The sequence below is a fragment of the Wickerhamomyces anomalus genome (assembly GCF_001661255.1).
Source record: "Wickerhamomyces anomalus NRRL Y-366-8 unplaced genomic scaffold WICANscaffold_3, whole genome shotgun sequence".
NCBI lineage: Eukaryota > Fungi > Ascomycota > Saccharomycetes > Phaffomycetales > Wickerhamomycetaceae > Hansenula > Hansenula anomala.
The window spans coordinates 1,249,173-1,266,972 of NW_017567112.1; the positions used below are offsets into that span (position 1 = coordinate 1,249,173).

Below are 17,800 nucleotides of genomic sequence, written 5' to 3' on the forward strand. Positions count from 1 at the left end.
TGAGCACCTAAATTCAAAACAGACACAATTAAATTTCGCGGATCACCTCAATGATTATGTAATGGTCACATGATAGGCCAGTGCGATTAACCATAACCTACATTTATAGTTAAAAACAAACAACAAATAAAATTAAAATTAAAATGTTCAAGGGTGGAATAGAATAATATATAAACAGATAAAGATAAACATAAAATAAATCAAACATGTCTTGTGGCATTATCCTTGAGCAGGTCCAAATCCTCTTCGAGGTTGATACCGTCCATACTTCTTTGGATCAAGTAACGCAATGAATTGTACCAGATGTTATGACGTTGTCTTGTTGGACAAGTGATCTTGATAGAACGTGTTTGAGAGTGAACAATGATACTCTTATGATATAGACCAGCAGGAAGTGGGTTATTATCATCAACACTTTCAACACCAATAATAGCAGCAGCACGGGTTTTGTGTGTAGATGGGTTACCTAAAACAGGATTGGTTGATGACCAATATAATGTCAAAGTGTATGGATGAATCCAGAAGTATCTTTCATGTCTGCTTTCTGATATTGAGCTCAAAGGACCTAAACGACGGTAATATTTGTATAGATATTCACCAATAACTGTTTGAGTCAATGCTGGAATAATATTAGGTTCAGACAATGAAGCATCTGTCATCAATGAAATACCACCATCAATTGAAACATCACGTTGATGAATGTTAGCAGCAGAGCCTGATCTAGAAATTGAGCGAGCTCTTGAGCTTGAGCGTGACATGGTTTTTGGCTGATTCTCATATTCTTGGTAAGCAGCAGAAGCAGCGGCCTCGGCGAGGTTTCTTCTCGAATTAGAGCTAGTCAACGAAGTGATTGTGTTTTTTCTAGTTAATGGTGGAATATCCCTGTTGAAATCAACTTCACCATACGTGACGTGGAAACCTCTTTTTCTTGCTTGAGCTTGCAATTCATCATTAGATATCTTATCCAAGTTCAATTGTTCAGATTTAGTCAATTTGTTATAATAAGTAACAGGTAAAACAACGACATTGTTAACATCTGGAATTCTTGAGATATTGGTGGCAATAAATGAATTTTCTGGAATTGCCAGCAGACCATGAACTCTGGCACCAGCTTCAATTTCTTCTCTGGACAATACAGGAGGTTGTGCCTTTGGTTTGTCAAGCTCCTCTTTATTTCTATCGGCTGCTTTGTTTCTCAAAATATCAATTTCTTCCTTGGACACAGCAACAAGATCAAATTCTGTAGCTTTTTGAACAACGTCTGATTTTGATAATAATGGGGAAGCATTAGAGTTTGGTGATGATGTGATTTTCTTGTACTCAGCTACTGGAAGTGTAACAAGACCGAGTTCCTGACATCTTTGTTCAACGGTTTCTTTGGAGAGTTTGAAAGAGGCATGCTTCAAGTTCTCATAATCTTCAGTTGGAATAATCACAAGATTGTTTTCAGAGGCATAATGTTTAACATCATCGTCTTCAATAGATTTATTAGACTTTGCCAGGACCTCTTTGTATTCATTTTCTCCAATAACCTTCAATCCTAAAGCATCAGCATCAGAAGTCAAGCTTTCTTTAGTAGGTGAGGCTGGTTTTGGTTCACGACTACCGAGGTCTTGTGACGATAGCACGGATAATCCAAGAGCAGATGCACCTGCCAAAATGGCCTCTTTTGAAAGACCTGTGCCTCCTGTAACTTTAGTCTTTAATGCATTGAATTCATCGACATCAACAGCGACCAAGTTAAAATCACCAGCTTTATCAACAATCATGTCTTTTGTAATTTTAGCAGACTCTACCAGTTCATCAAATCTATCTCTACTCAACAAGATCAAACCCAGGTTATTGGCGTATTCCCGAACATTAGCTTCTGTTATCAGGTCAGTTGGGGATATAGCTGCAACGGCTCTATCCTCAATCTCTTTGATCTCTGGTTCAGATAAAGTAACAAGACCAGCAGCTTTTGAAATATCACGAATATAACTTTCGCTTGGGGATTTGAATGATTCTAAAGTAGCAAATTCATCACCATCCATTACTTTCAAACCGAAACCGTCAGCCTTTGCCATGAACTCATTTATGGTAAGCTCTCTGTTTTGCAACGTTTCATATTCTTGTTCTTCCAAAACAATCAAACCTAACTCACCAGCTCTCAAAGATAATTGATCTCTATCAAAAGGTTCGCCAGCAACGTGCGATCTCTCAACAATCGTATCATATTGATCATCTTCATCATCAGCAACACTATCATCATCATTTTCAAGATGTGGTACATCTTCGCTGACATTTGGCCCAGCGCTCAATGGTGTTAAAGTGAAACCGAGACGCATTGCTTGAACTCTTAATTCATCCTCTGTAACAGTAGAATTATCACGAATTGTTGATGCATTCGAAGGAACACGATCCAAAGCATCTGCAAATTCACTTTCATTTGCAGTGGAGGAGAAAGTGGCCATTGACTCATTATTATGAAGTGTGAGTGGATTGATGGATCTGGAGGATGAAACACCTTCGGTTGGTTTAGTGAGCTTAAAGTTGAAACGCTTAGCAAGAGCTTCAAGATCATCATAGGTCAGATCATCTCTATTTGAACGATTTTTCAATAAGCCTTTGTATTCATCAACTGGCAAAATGGCAAGGTTGAAGTCCTTGGCACCTTTGTGAATATCAGACTTTGTGAGGACATGATCCTTTTGGTGTTCAATTAAATGTTTGTACTCATCAGCAGCAACAGGAACAAAACCAAGAGATCTAGCAGATTCAAAAACTTTGACCTTTTGTGATTCTTTTTCAGCACTCTTGTGGATATTTTCAAAGTAGTCCTTATTGGCAGCTACTTTACTAACAGGAGTTGATGGTTCATCCAAGCTTCTTTCTTGATCAACACGCACATACTCTTCGTATTCCTCTTTTGGAATAACAACATGATTGATCTTTTCAGCTTTAGCTTCCAAATCTGGTTTAGACATATTGCTCAAAGAATTTTTCAAAGATTCATACTCCTTATTAGTGACTAAAGAGCAACCAAATGTAGCAGCATGAGACTCGACCAACTTTTTGTCGGGTTGTTCAGCTTGGGCTTTGAGTAAATCAAGGTCAGGGCGTGAGATTAATACCATATTGTATGATTCAGCAATTCCCTTCAATTCTTCTTCAGTCGGACCTGACGACAGTTTCTCATACTGTGTAGTTGGGACAGTGGTCATTCCCAAAGCTTCAGCTAAGCTGATGATTTCAGCCTTCGAGAGATCAGAAGTCAACTTCTCATAGGTAGATTTATCAACAGCAACATAACCTAACTCCTGCAAGCGGCCGCTTATTTCTGAAAATTCAACTGTATTGATGTCTCTTAGCTTTGAAAGTTCGTCGTTGGTCAAAGCAACACGGTTGTTTTTCTTCAAATGATCCTCAACAAAGTCATCTTTTTTAGCTTCGTCTATAGTGATCAACTGATGTTTAGTAGCACCGGATTCTATGAACTCTCTTGTTGGGTTTGAAACTGAACGTGATAAATGTTCATGCTCTGAAGATGAAATGACAGTGTAGCCAATTGCAGCAGCTTTCTGTGTGATATGGTCAGCTGTAGGAGAATGGGCTGATGAATGCAGGTCATCATACTCTGATTTTTCAATAGCGACAAGACCATTTTCAAGAGCTTTTTCCTTGATTATATCTTTGGTAGGGTTAGCAAGAGTTTTGAACTCTTCAATTGGAACCAGTTTGAGACCCTCACGATCAGCATGGACTGAAAGAACTTCTTTTGATGGATGTAACAGTGTTGAATGGTTGTCTGTAGAAAGTGTGATAAGACCAAATTTAGCAGCATGTTCCACAATGGACTCTTGAGAAGGATTTTTCAAGGCAGAATGTTGATCTTTCGTTAAAACAACAGAATTTGACTCTTTTGCAAGATCCTCAATAGTTTTTGAAGACTTCTCCTTAATGGCCAGAAGTTCCTCTTTTGGAACCAGTACCAGACCAAGATTATCAGAGTGCTCTTTCAAAAACTCAGCAGATGGGTGAATCAATTTTTGATAGTCCTCTTGTGGCAATGCAACCATTGTCATCTCACTAGCTAACGACACAATCCTCTCTTTAGATGGGTGTTCCAGCTTTTTATGCTCTTCAGATGTAAGCACTATCTTGCCAGATTCCTCAGCTAATGACTCAATAGTTTTCTCTGATTTTAATTTCAGGTCTTCAAAAGATTTGTTAGACAGTATTGTCAAGTCTTTCTCAGCAGCAGATTTAGTCAAGTCATCTTTGGATGGGTGCACTAATTGCTCGTAGTCTTTCGCTTTTATTAGCACCATACCTGCATCAGTAGCTTTTGTGTTTAAGATTTCTATTGAAGGATTTTCAAGTGCCTTAAATTCATCACTTGGAAGAACAACGAGATTCTTTTCAGAAGCAATAGTCTCAACAGATTTTTGTGAAAATTCTTTCAATCTATCAAATTCTGCTTTAGAAACAACGACCATGCCTTGGGAAGCAGCTTTCGTGGATAAGAAATCAGTTGATGGATTCTCTTTATGGTCTTCAAGGTCTTTCAAGTTATCCTGGTGAACTAAAACATGAAAATGAGATTTAGCTTTGTCTTGCAAGAATGTCAAGGGTGGTTCATTCAGAGTCTTTTGAGTTTCCTCGTGATCATCTTTAGCTGTAGCAACCAAACCAGCACGATCAGCGTGATCTTTGATTTTTTCAATAGATGGATTTTGTAGACTCTCGTAATCGTGTTCATCAATAACAACCTTATTGTCTTGCTTAGCTAGATCATCAATTGTTCTATTAGCCTTGACCTTCAACGCTTCGTGAACATCAACTGGAATCAAGATTGAGTTTATATCACGTGCTTTTTCTGACAAGAAGGAAGAGCTTGGAGACTCAACTAATCCTTTGATTTCATCATAATGGTCTTTTGGAACAACAACATGCCCATGAACAGACGCTTTCGATGACAAATGGTCAAGAGATGGAGATTCATGGTTGCGTAATAAGGTATGGTGAGCATCTTTTGGAATTGCAACCAAGTCATGTTTTGCAGCATGGTCAATAACACTATCTTTTGAAGGTTCCAACAACACATCATAATCTTCTTTAGTAAGAACGACTTTTCCTTCGGAGCTAGCCAAATCTTCAATAGACGTATTAGCCTTGTTAACAAGCGTGTCATAATCCTCTTTTTTCAAAACAACAGACCCATCAGATGAAACTTTTTCAACCAACAGACTCTTATCAGCAAAGTCTTTCTTTAGTTTGGCAGCCTCTTCTTTCAAGTTTGAGTAGTCAACCTCAGGGACGGCAATCAAACCAAGTGTGGCAGCCTTTGCGCGAACAAATTCTTTTGATGGTGATTCACTACTTTTCACAAGTGATTGGTAGTCGTTAGAATCAACAACGTCATATCCCAAAACTTTAGCCTTTTCTGTAATGTGTTCAAGAGTAGGTGCTTTGGATTCAGTGACTAGCTTTTCATGATCGGCCTTAGTAATTGCCACCAATCCCAGCTTCTTTGCATTCTTTGATAAAGCCTCTTCAGATGGGTTAACTAAAGCATCAAGCTCTGCTTCTGAAAGAACATTCAAACTTAGTTCTTTAGCATGTTCATCAATGGTCTTATTTGCACGTTCAACTAAGTCATCGTGCTCATCAATTTTGACTATTTTGTGGCCAGCAGCTTCACTCTTGGAAGACAAGTACTCAATGGATGGTGATTCAAGAGATGTAACTAGCTTCTTATGTTCATCTGGGTGTAGAACAACAAAATTTTGCTCTTTAGCCAAATCATGAACAGATCTATTAGCATTCTTTTTCAATTCTGCATGATCATCCTTATGAGAAGCAACGTAGCCAGCAGTAGCACAACCAGCAACCAACTCATCGACTGTTGGATAATTAGCTTTTCTGTGTAGTTCTGCATGATCATCTTTCGATAGAACAACATGGTTTTCCTCCTCAGCCAACTCCTTTATTGATTTCTTTGAATGTGTTACTAGAGCCTCGTGATCAGCATTGGTGATAACAACATGGCTTTGAGAAGCAGCAAACTCTTTCAATTCATCCAATGATGGTTGTTCAGCCTTTCTAACAAGTTCATCATGATCATCTTTAGGAAGTAATACTAGATTTTTTTCCTTTGCTTGTGTCTCGATTGATTTGTTGGCCTTCTCAACTAATGATTTGTGATCATCTTGTGGGATCGCAACATGTTGATGAGATTGAAGATGAGAATGTAAAGAATCCAATGTTGGACTCTGTAACCTTGATTGAATGTCAGCGTGGTCATCATTTGACATCAAAACCAATCCTTTAGCAGTAGCAGCTTCTTCAATTGGTGTATTGGCTTTCTTGAAAAGATCATCATATTCTTCAGTTGGAATAACTTTATGTTTGTGTAGCTGAGCCTTTGTAGTCACATGTTCCAATGTTGGTTCATGGGCTTTTGATGTCAATTCACGATGTTCATCTTCTTTCAATACCACAGCATTCTCCTCTTTTGCTAAATCATGGATTGACTTATTGGCCCTATCCAAGAGACTAACATGGGCAAGTTTTGGCAAAACAGTTAAGCCTTGTTTACTTGACTTTTCAGACAAATATTCATGGGTTGGGTTATCAACTTGTGATTTCAAAATTGAAAGATTACCATTAGCATGCTCTAGTTGTTGCTTGAAATCATCAATATTTTTATTCAATTCTGAACGTTCAGCATGTAGATCATCAACTTTAGCTTTTAATTCTTGAATCAATTTATTGGAAATTTCAGATTTCTTTTCAGCACCATCTTTTTGAGTTTTCAATTCATCTCTTAATGAAACAATGGTTGTATTGAGTTCAGCTAATTCTTTCTCATAGATAGCAACTTCAAGCACTTTGAATCCTTTAGTTGACGCTTTCTCATTTATATAGGCATCGGAAGGTTCGTCAATAGATTTTTGTAAATCATTGGTTTTGGTGGTGAGTTCTTCAACTTGAGAAGATTTATCTTGAAGATCGGATTCAACAGCTTCAAGTTTTGTTTTGAGTTCATCAATCGTGGATTGCAATGCTGTAGATGATTCATTGAAATCAGCAATTTGTCTTTCGTGGTCTTTTGAATGAATAACCTTGTAATCATGAGCTCCAGCTTTTTCTGTTAGGAAAGCAATTGAAGGTTGAGCCAATTTCTCTTGTAGTGAGGTAACAGATTTAGAAAGTTCATCCACTTTTGATTTATACAACTCATTATCATTTTCAGCAGTTTGAATCTTAGCCTTCAATTCTTTTATAGTTTCAATAGCTTGATCTTCCTTCTCTTTAGCCAATTTGCTTTGCTCAGATAAGCGACCACTCAACCCATTGATTTCCTTCTCTTTTGTTTCCAAATTTTGTTTCAAAGCATCAAGTTGAGACAATAGGTTTGAATGATCTTTGTCATCAACCAACTTCATATTCTTAGATAAAGCCTTTTCATGCAAGAAATCATGAGATGGGTCTTCATATGAGGCCTTGAAATGGGATAACTGACTTTGTAGCTCCTCGTGTTCAACTATTGGCAAAACATGTAACCCGTGACTTGAAGCTTTCTCATGAACAAAGTCTTTTGAAGGGTTTGAGAGTTGATCTTGTAATGATTTACTTTTATCTGTACCTTTCTTAACTCTAGCTAAAGCATCTTCTAACTGTTTTCTATACTGATCAGCTTCTTCAACATACTGTATTCTTGCTTTTTCAGCATCGGAAACCGTTGATTTCAATTGAACAATTTGTTGAGATTTATCAGCTAATTCTTTCTCTTGTGCAGCAGCTTCATCCTTTGTCAACACAATCAAGTTTCTTTCATTAGCAAATGTGTAAAATTCAGATTCCTTGAATGTCTCCTTAGTGTCTTCATTATCATTTGGTAAAGAAACGAATCCAAAGTCTCTAGCTGGTGTGATTATAGCATCATCATTGGAACCACGTTTGGACAGCTTGTTGTATTCATCACTAGGTATCAACACCAAATCGTGTTGGTCAGCATATGTTCTCACGTCTTCTTCAGTCAATGTCTTTAACTCTGATGATAATGGGGCAAGTAGTTCACTTTCATCAATTTCAGATTCAGTATCTTCAATTAAATCTTGTGAAGTTGAAATTGGTCTCGAGTATTTTGAAGGAGATGATTCGTTACCGATGAATTGTGAACTTGTTGTATCACCTTCAAAATTTTCCCAATCTTCATCAAAATCTGAAGTATCCATTGAATCCTCATATACATTCTTTGAGCTTCTGTTTGAAGAAGGTTTCAAGACATGGAAGGATCTATTACCAGGTTCATTCAAATTTCTTAAAGATTTTTTCAAGATAGGAGTTTGACTTGTCTTTTTGGAAACAGCTGGAGATGATTGTTTGTTCGAAAGTTCATTAGATCTTAACTTCAATATTTGAGCTCTCAATTTAGCAATAGTGTGATGAGCTTGACTTAAAGACCCTCTCAAAGTCTCTGATTCCAGAGCAGTATTATTAATGGGTATTGTTTTAACTGGAGAAATTGGAGGTTCTTTATATTCTTCATCTGATGATTCATCTTCTGTTGGTTTCAAAATTGGGATACTTGAAAGTTTTGGTTCAGCTGGTTTCTTAGTTGATTCGTCCAATTGTCTTCTTAGTTCATCAATTTCATCATTCAACTTATAGTTTTCATCATTCAACTCATCAATATGTGATTTCAAATCTTGGATCTGGGTGGTATTTGAGACTTTATTTGTTGAGTATTCTTTCTCTAATGTGTCTTTGTTCATGTTAATTTCATCCAATTCAGATCTGATATCATGAGATATTTCCAGTTGTTTGTTCAATTCAGCTTGGGTTTTATTGTAATTGTCCGTAACTGTTTTGAAATCTTGTGAAAGTTGTTGTAATTTTAGTTCTAATTCCCAATTAGAATCTTTAAATTTTTCTTCATTTTGAGCATTTTCACTCAGCTTGGCCATTAATGCACCGTTTGACTTCTTGATTCTTTCAAATTCTTCCTCAAGTGATTTCAATTTGTTGCTTTTGGTTTGGTTTTCAGCTTGAAGTTTTCTACATTCCAGTAGTAAATTCTCACTTAACCCAACGACAAAGTCCATATCTTTCCCATTGTTCTTTGTTGGTGTTGATAAGGATTTTGAATTGTCAAAACTAGGGAGTGAGACCCTTTTCTCTTTCTTGGTCAAGAAGTTGGATAATGATTTCTTTGGTGCTTTAGAGTCGCTCCCTTCTTCAACTCTATTATGTTGATCATTTAACTCCTTTCTTGGACTTGGTCTCCTTGGGGAATTTAGTGTAGACTGTGATAGTCTTTTCTGTAGGTCAGATAGTTGCGACTTCAAATTATGATCAGAAGACGACGACATTTTGGAAAAATGATAGTTATTGTTCCTTATAAGAACTTCACTATTTCGAAATAGTTAGTATGTTGTTGATCGATCGCGGTTGTGGGAAAGTAAGCAACAACAAGAATGTGAGATCTTGGATTCAAAGTGGCTTATTTGCCTCAATCAGCAGATTCCAGCGTGTTCCCAGCATATAGTAACATACCTTTCCTATCAATAACCTCAGTTATAGCGTTTCTTTGATGGTTTATAGTACAGGGTATTATTGTTTTGATTTGAACTTTTGGTTACGCATGATTTTTTTTTCCAGACGATTTTTTTGTTTACATTTTTTCGGTGCCCACCGGTTGACGCACTCATTACTGAAGTTATGAAAAGGGCAAATAATCAGATCTACTGGTAACTATAAAGAATTTTGTATCTGTGTACTCATTATTTCTTGTCTTTTTTGGTTTGCTTTCTAATCGCATTCAAAAAGCTAGCAATTCCCTCGCCTTCATAATCGTAATTTAGCGATTTGGACACAATAAATCCACCACCATTATTCAACGCACTTCCAAGGTTACTAGCACTTCTTTTGAAAAATCCACTTAGCAACACAGTTCTTAAATTTTCCTTATTTTTTTCGAATGATTCAGGTAAATGTGTATATAATTGTTCAAGAAGTTCTTCATCGGCATTATCTATCAAAGATTCCAAATTTTGAGGTGTTAAAACATCATTCAAATCATAAATTGGCCTGACTTGCAAGTTAGTTAATATATTACAATCAAATGATGAAGAATCTTTTAAAGTTTTTTGTTCTATTCATGTCTCATTATCTACTTACTGTGAGTTTTGTTGTTCTTGAGTAGTAGTGGTGGCTGGAGCAGCATCTGGAATTTCAACATCTTGTTGTTGTGGAGCTTCTTCTTCCTCTTCTTCAGCTGGTTCAAATATTTTCTCAATTTTAGCTAAGATTTCTTTATCTTTTTTACTCAATGCACTTAAATCATCTTCATCTTCATTAACTTCTTGTAACCAAAACAAATGTCTTGCACCTGATGATAAGAAAGTCAATGCAAAGACTCTACCAGTTTTAGCTTCTTCAACTTGTTTCCAAGTGACATCCCCGGGTATGACTAGCAAATCTTCTGGCTCAACATTGGTAACGTTATCTTTTGGTGCCCATTCGAAGGAATAGAAGGACTCATCTTCATCTGATTGTTTAATTGTGATTTGACCTTGAATTTTCTGTGGAATAGCTAGTTTTTTTTCAGCATCGTAATTCACTCTACCGGCTCTAAATTTGATAGTGGACATGTTTGAAAAATGGGGTCAATTGATGGTTAATTGTTGGACTTGTGTTGATTCAACTCAAACGCTTCAACTTTCCAATTGCCACTGATTGAATTTTGTTGAAGCTTGTTAAGTCGAACGTTCGCGAAATTCACCCGGCTCGAGAGGCTTGTGTGGCTCGTACCAATATAGCATTTCGCGTAACTCATTTCAAATAAACTGGTGAACTACATAAACGTTCCGTCAGCAGTTCCATTGATATTGATCAATTGAGTGACGATGGCCTCGGAATTTCCGCCTTCTAATGTGACGGAGACAGTGAAGAGCATTGCTGACATATTGAAAAGAAGAAAAGAGACCGTTTCCGTGTCTGAAGCTGCTTGTGGTGGTTTACTCTCTGCTTACTTGGTTTCTGTTCCAGGTGCTTCTGAATGGTTTCACGGTGGTACATTGGTTTATAGTCTGAAATCTAGACTGAAACTATCAGGCTGGTCCGAGGAAGATATTTTAAACTATACCGGTCCTTCTGAAAAAGTTGTTTTAAGATTAGCTAGAAATTTGAGAATGGATTTAGGTTCAACTTATGTTTTGTCAGAAACTGGTATCGCTGGTCCAGTGCTACAATTACAAGATAAAGAAGGAAAATCTATCTATTCCAATGATGATATTGGAACCGTCTTCCTTGGTATAGCTTATCCAGGAGGCGAAGTATCCACTTTCAAAAAGACTACTTCAGCTGATAGATCTTTTAACATGCAAGAGTTTGCTAAAGCTGGGCTGGAATTTTTCTTGGAGGAATTGAAGAAGCTTGAAGCTAATGAATCAAAAGAGAGCGACAAAGAGAATGTTGAGAATGGGCACAAGGAAAAAAAGCAAAAGGTCTGAGTAGTGTACTCCATGGCTGATAATGGCTAATGAATTAAGTACTATTCTTCATAAATTGCCCTTGGTATTGAAATTTGAAATATCAATCTGTCAACCAGCAGAACACACAGAGATAATTGAAAGCATTCACCGGTTGACTAAGCACAGTAAAACATTGGGAAAAGCATGATTAATCTGCTATCAGCTTCAAGTGGTGACTTCTTGTGAATTGTTCCATTTGTAAATTAAACATACAGACAATACAAAACAAGTTTATAAATTACAATTATTTGATGTTGTTTTGCCTTGTAAGTCAGCCTATTTCCAGAAGCGTACAAATTTCTTGCATGAGTTGGGTTAAAGCCGATCAACGACAAAACACGAGACATTGAAGAAGGATCAAGTTGTAGCACAGTAGCGAGGTCTTCTTCTGTTTCAAGCTAGAGAATTAGCGATTTCCAATAAGACAACTAGTAGCCAGACCGTCTCTCCTAAGCTTTACTTTTTCTCCCAATTCCTTAACCGTTTCATAAACTTTTCCTTCAACGGTTTTTTTTGGCCTGTGTTGATCTCAAAAATCCTTCTTTGGTCGAGGTTGAAAAAATCGCCCAATCTAAAAAATTCCTGATCGAGACATGGATTTTAAACTTGGAAACTACTCTCAATCTAAACCCTATACGTTTCATTTTGAGGACTTGAAAAGGTAAGTAATCTTGAATTCCATCTAATTTCAAGGTTTATAGCTAACAATATCTTCGCAGCCATACATATAACTCAACATTCCCTTTGATATTCAATCATGTCGGGATCAAATGGTGAAGTTCAAGATCCACAATTACAGTGGTCACCTTTACCCATGCTGGCTCATGGTAAAGTTGTGAAAGCTTTCTTACCGCTTGATAAGTTTCCAAGCTTGAAGTTATCAGCCTTCTACAAAAATTTATATCCAGGTGATGAAGTCTTTTTATTTGAAACCAATAATGCAAATTGGGCAAGAGGTTATCTAATTGTTCAACCATTACCATCAGATTTCATTGCAAAATCAAGTGATTTGGATAAATTACCTGAACAAAAGGTCAGCGTTGTTATTATTCCTTTATCTTATGTTCATATCAATGATAGATTACCAATGACATCCAATTTTGCAGCTCCAAGTGCAACAGATTTCGAACATGGTCAAAGCACGATTCCAAGTATTCATGAACTCCAACAGTCCAATTCCAAAGCCAGAAATGGTGATTTGTTAGATGAAGCTGCAAACATCAAGATAAAGCCACCTTTACCATTAGTGAGATTAGATACTGGTAATCTTTTAGATGAACTAGTCCCATCATTGGCATTATTAGCTTCACATATATATTCGTTTTATTCTGTTGGTGAATATGTGCTCTTCAAGAAACTTTATGAATCATTTGATGAATTGAACAATCTGAGACTTAGGTTGACACATAATTTGTTGACAAGAAGTGAACAAGCTTTGGCCAAAAAACAAGTTTCGTTATTATTAACAAACATTTCGAAATTTTTATCATCAAAAGGTGTCAATAGATTTGATAAGTCTACAGGATCTCAATTAAAACATGACTCTTCAGGTTACCAATCTATCACAGCTAGAGATGTCAACTCTGGTGAATTATATGATTATCAAAACGCAGAATTAGCACAGCAGCCAATCCCTAAATTAATTGCAGCTAATCAGTTGACGGCTACTCTTGCTCCAAATTTCCCTGTTAATGAAAATTTAGACATTGAGTTGAAACCAAAAAAGATAACGAAGTTTGATAAAGTTACACCATCACAGATCTTGGTTGACTTTAAGGATGTTAATGGGACTTCATCTCTAAATCCAAAAGGATTTGTTGGTATGACTGCCTATTTATATTTAAGAACAGCAAAGAGAAGATTAACAGAAGCTTTTGCCATCCATATTAGTTCCTCTTCAGAGTTCTCATTGGATAAAATATCTGCGGCCTTGTTCAGAAATATTCCAGGTACAGAGGTTGATACAAGTAGAATTTATCTTGTTGCAATCTTGACTGAGGAAATTGATGTTTCTAAAACTGCTGAAGCCACATCAAGCTCAGTGAAAAAGGTTAGAAAAGGTATAGCTGCAGGTGTTGCTGATATCTCAAGAATTTTCTCAAGACATACTGGTGCTTTAAAATCTGGTGAATCTCATCAGTTCATTATTAAACTATTTGGTTCTTATGTTAACAAATCTGATAATACTACTTTAGACCCTAAGAATATGAATTTTGGTTGGGGTGAATTAATTGATAGAGTTATCTCAGGTTCTAAAAAAGGTGTTGCTGTGAATCCAAGAGCTGAAAAATTGATCGTTTCAATCAAAGAATTTAAAGGTGATCTACAGTCAGTTGCCTCAGATTTTGATTCCAATATAAAGACACCAATCTATCAAATTAGAACAAACTTCTTTGATCCGTTAGTTAAATCTTATGATAGAATATATCTAAGTTTGGGTAAAGTTAACTTGACATTCAATTCAACTCCTTTCCCTGGTGATTTAATCTCTATTCAATTGGTGAATAGTAACCCAAAGTCCAAAGTGTCGATTTCAAAAGCAACTAATGAAACTCCTGGAAGACAATGGGATTTCACTTCTGTTCATTCAAATGAAGTTGTTGGTGAAACTATTAAAATCAGTGGTATTGAATCCATTGGTGAGAACGAATCATTAAAATTGAGATTATTTGTCAATTTTGAATACAAGGCTGAAGCTGAATTAGTAGTCAGTGAGAAAGGTTTGATTCATGAACAAAATAAAAGTCAATTAACTTTGTTCAAAGTTGGTCCGCAAACTGTTGCATCTTTAGAAGTTACAACGCGCTATGTTGGTAAGGCTTATAATGTTGAAACTGCCTTCCAACATATTTTGTCATGGAAAAGATTATATTCATTACCTGAACATGAAGAAAGACTTATTGAAACTTTGAAGTTATTGAATCAAACACCGTTGGAACAAACCATAAAATATTTCAAGGAACTATGCGCATCATTATTGGAGATTTTCCAAAGCTCAACAAAAGTAAACTTGACAAAATTGAAAACTGCTTCATTTTATGCATTTATCCATTTATTGGATGTTGTTGTTGCAAGACAGGAGCAATACACTTACTTGTTTCATGATTTTGTCTCAATGCACCCAGCTTCGGAAAATAAATTACCAAAAATTGGTTCTGATTTGTTATTCATGACTGCTGGTTATTTTGGTAAAGCAGATACTGAATGGAATTATGTTGGTAGAACATTATGTCGTATCTCGCCCTTGTTATTGAAGGTTTCCATTATGACGTTGGATAAAACTGATTTGAAAGAATTTAGAAGCTCATGGAAGGCATTGGCACAAGTGTTGAGTAGTTTCTTAGCTCTAAGAGTTGAAAGTATGATCCCTGATCAATTACTGGTTCTTGAATATGTTGATTTGTTATTGGAGCATCTAAGAGATTTGTTCCCAGATAGTGACGTTGTTGAATATGGTATCACATTGATCAATTCAGTTGGTACAAGAGGTTTATTCCAAGATGAACAAGCTACGATCAAGAATAAAGAGTCCAAAATATTCATCACAAAGTTGCTGTTGATTCGTCGTTTGTTGAATAGCTGGATTTTCCAAAACGCTGAAATTCAAAGCTCCACTGAGAAGTTTTACTTTTGTGCCATCAACTGGGCTGTTGAGGCCTATGATGATGGAAACACTGAACTTGATGTTCTAAGATTAGCAAATTCTTGTCTGGTTTCTCTATGTTCAATCGCTTGGACAGTTATTGTGGAAAAGAATGAATCAAATTATACATTACCAAGAAGTGCTTCAAGATTATTGCTAGTTGTTGCTCAATTATTTTATAAAATTCATCAATATGCTAGAAATAATGGATTATTTGACCCAAAGAGAACATATACACAACTTTTCCCAAACACATATCCGTTCCCAGAATTAATCATGGATTCAGTTATCAATGATGTTACAGTTGTCGAAATACTTATTGAATTGGGTGTTATTTATTCATTCATTACCAAAATCTCCAAAAATATTGCATCAAATTCTCAAGGATTTGTTTCAATTTTGGAAGCTTCATCTAAAGATGATATTTTCAATACTTCACCAAATTTTGTCAAATCATTCACCAAAGATGATTTGCTATTGATCATTCAAACCAATAGATTACTTGTTCAAAGTAAATTCTTCCCATCTGAGAAATGGATTTCATTACATGCATTGTTTATCGAAAGTACAACAAGTGCATCAGAATTGATTAAATTCATCCTGATTAAAGATCATATCCCATCAGCAGCCAATCCTGAGACTTTTGATAGGTCATTATGGAGTAAATATTTGAAATCACTGTTAGCGATGTCTTCATCCATGCCTGCTTCAATTTGTCATTTAGCTGAAGTTCCAAGAAAAGCTACATGGAAAATCACACAAGATATTCGTAGTAGATGTGCTTCAGTTGTTAACCAATCTTGGGATTGTTTGGGTTGGGATTCTCTGAAAAGGGATTATGTTCGTTTCAATGTCAAGAAGAATTCAGGATACCATGTTGAATTTATTCAAGATGATTATGGTATTTTAGAAGAATTGGTTGTTTTCTGTTTACAAAGAAATGCACAATGTCAAATTGTTGGTGTTAAAGTCTTATGGACCATTATGATTGCAGAATTATTGGTTCAAGAAACAAGTGATGAGCCTGTTCAAAACAAACTGGCTGCAATTGAAAAAGGTTGTATGGTTGGATTGGATAAATTTTTCAAATCTGAAAGATACATTCCTGGGCTATATGAACAAAGAAATTTCATTAAAAGATTAAAGATGGTTGTTAGATTAGATCCAGAAGATGAATCATTCCCGGATGTTTATAATTTTATCCAAAATTTAAGTGAATTTTTGGATATTCAAAATGATTTAACATCAGTTCCAAAAGGTGATGAATTTGATGATGAAAGAACATTCCATGATCTTGATATTTTACGTCATTTGATGCGTGTTAACAATGCAAAGAAATTTCATGCTTCCCTTGACGATTTATATGAAAGAAATCTTGCCAAGTCTAATTATGTTCAGGCTGCTCTATGTTTAGAATTGCTGGCTTCAACTTATGACTGGAATGTTGAAGAAGAATTACCAATTTCAATTAAACCAAAATTCCCTGCTCAAACTGCTTTTGAAAGAAAGGAAAACTTGTATAAAAACATTGCAGCCAATCTTGTCAAAGGCAACAAACTGGAAAAGGCTGTTTTAATTTATAAAGAACTTTCTGAAGCTTATGATAAGATTAATTTCAACTTGAAAGGGTTATCATTTGTTCATAATAAACTGTCACAGCTATATTTGGATTTAACAACAGCTGATAGATCAACACCAACGTACTTCAAAGTTCAATTTATGGGTTTTGGTTTCCCAAAGACTGTCAGAGGAAGAAGTTTTATTTACGAAGGCTTTACATTTGAGCATATCAATTCCATCCATAACAGATTATTAAGATTACATATCGGTGCTCAAATCATATCAAATGATGATGAAGCTGCTTATTTGACTGAAAATGTTCCAAATGGTAAATATTTACATATTGTTACTGTTAAACCACAAATGGATTTTGCAAATAACCATGGTAATTTATCAAGTGCTGCAAGATTATATATGGAGAACAAAGATTTGAAATATTTCACCACATCCAAAAGATTACAAAAATCAACCTCAGTTTTAGACTTGTGGGTTGAAGAAACCATTTATGAAACTTTGAACACATTCCCAACTTTGATGAACAGAAGTGAAGTTGTTCAAGTGCAAACAACTAAATTATCGCCAATTCAAAATGCTTTAAGAACGTTAAGTGCAAAAACTCAAGACTTGGTTAACGCTGAGATCAGTGCTCAAAAATCATTGAGAGATAATGAAAGAAAGTCAACCAGTTTCAATGAGTTATCAAGAAACTTGTCAGGTACAGTTGATGCACCAGTTAATGGAGGTATTGGTCAATATAGAGAATTTTTCAATGTTGAAGTTGGAGAAGATGATGAAGAATTGGAAAACGATTTGAACGTTTTGAAAAGTGCATTTGATAACTTATCCATCTGTATTTTCCGTTGTTTGATGGTCCATGGTAAATTAGTGCCAGACACTTTGAAAGAATCACATACAGTTTTAATCAATTTGTTTGAAAAGAACTTTGAACAAGAAATCAAAAGAACACATCTTGATGTTAGTGATTTAAGACGTTCTGCCCCAGCAATGTTGCCTTCCATACCTTCTTCGTCAGCATCAAGTATAAACGGTGGGAAAACTTTCCATTCATCACCAT

General features: G+C 35.8%; 4 protein-coding genes across 4 annotated transcripts; 2 read left to right on the plus strand and 2 right to left on the minus strand.

Moving 5' to 3' along the window:
• Positions 1-230: 230 nt before the first annotated feature.
• NUM1 (Num1p) lies at positions 231-8,048 on the minus strand (the record flags this gene model as incomplete). Its single annotated transcript, XM_019180635.1, has 5 exons — positions 231-1,214; positions 2,772-2,970; positions 3,448-5,677; positions 5,867-6,619; positions 7,940-8,048. Coding segments are annotated over 5 exons (4,275 nt in total), but the record flags the coding sequence as incomplete, so codon positions are not given.
• A 2,115-nt stretch (positions 8,049-10,163) lies between these two features.
• Positions 10,164-10,903, minus strand: RPN13 (proteasome regulatory particle lid subunit RPN13; the record flags this gene model as incomplete). Its single annotated transcript, XM_019182722.1, has 1 exon — positions 10,164-10,903. The coding sequence occupies exon 1, from the start codon at positions 10,638-10,640 to the stop codon at positions 10,164-10,166; it is 477 nt and encodes a 158-aa protein (XP_019039302.1). The 5' UTR covers positions 10,641-10,903.
• WICANDRAFT_16297 (CinA family protein) lies at positions 10,902-11,399 on the plus strand (the record flags this gene model as incomplete). The annotated part of the gene is made up of 1 exon (XM_019180684.1): positions 10,902-11,399. A coding segment is annotated over one exon (498 nt), but the record flags the coding sequence as incomplete, so codon positions are not given.
• Positions 11,400-12,315: 916 nt separating this feature from the next.
• On the plus strand, positions 12,316-17,685 carry DCK1 (guanine nucleotide exchange factor DCK1; the record flags this gene model as incomplete). The annotated part of the gene is made up of 1 exon (XM_019180527.1): positions 12,316-17,685. A coding segment is annotated over one exon (5,370 nt), but the record flags the coding sequence as incomplete, so codon positions are not given.
• Between the last annotated feature and the right edge of the window lie 115 nt (positions 17,686-17,800).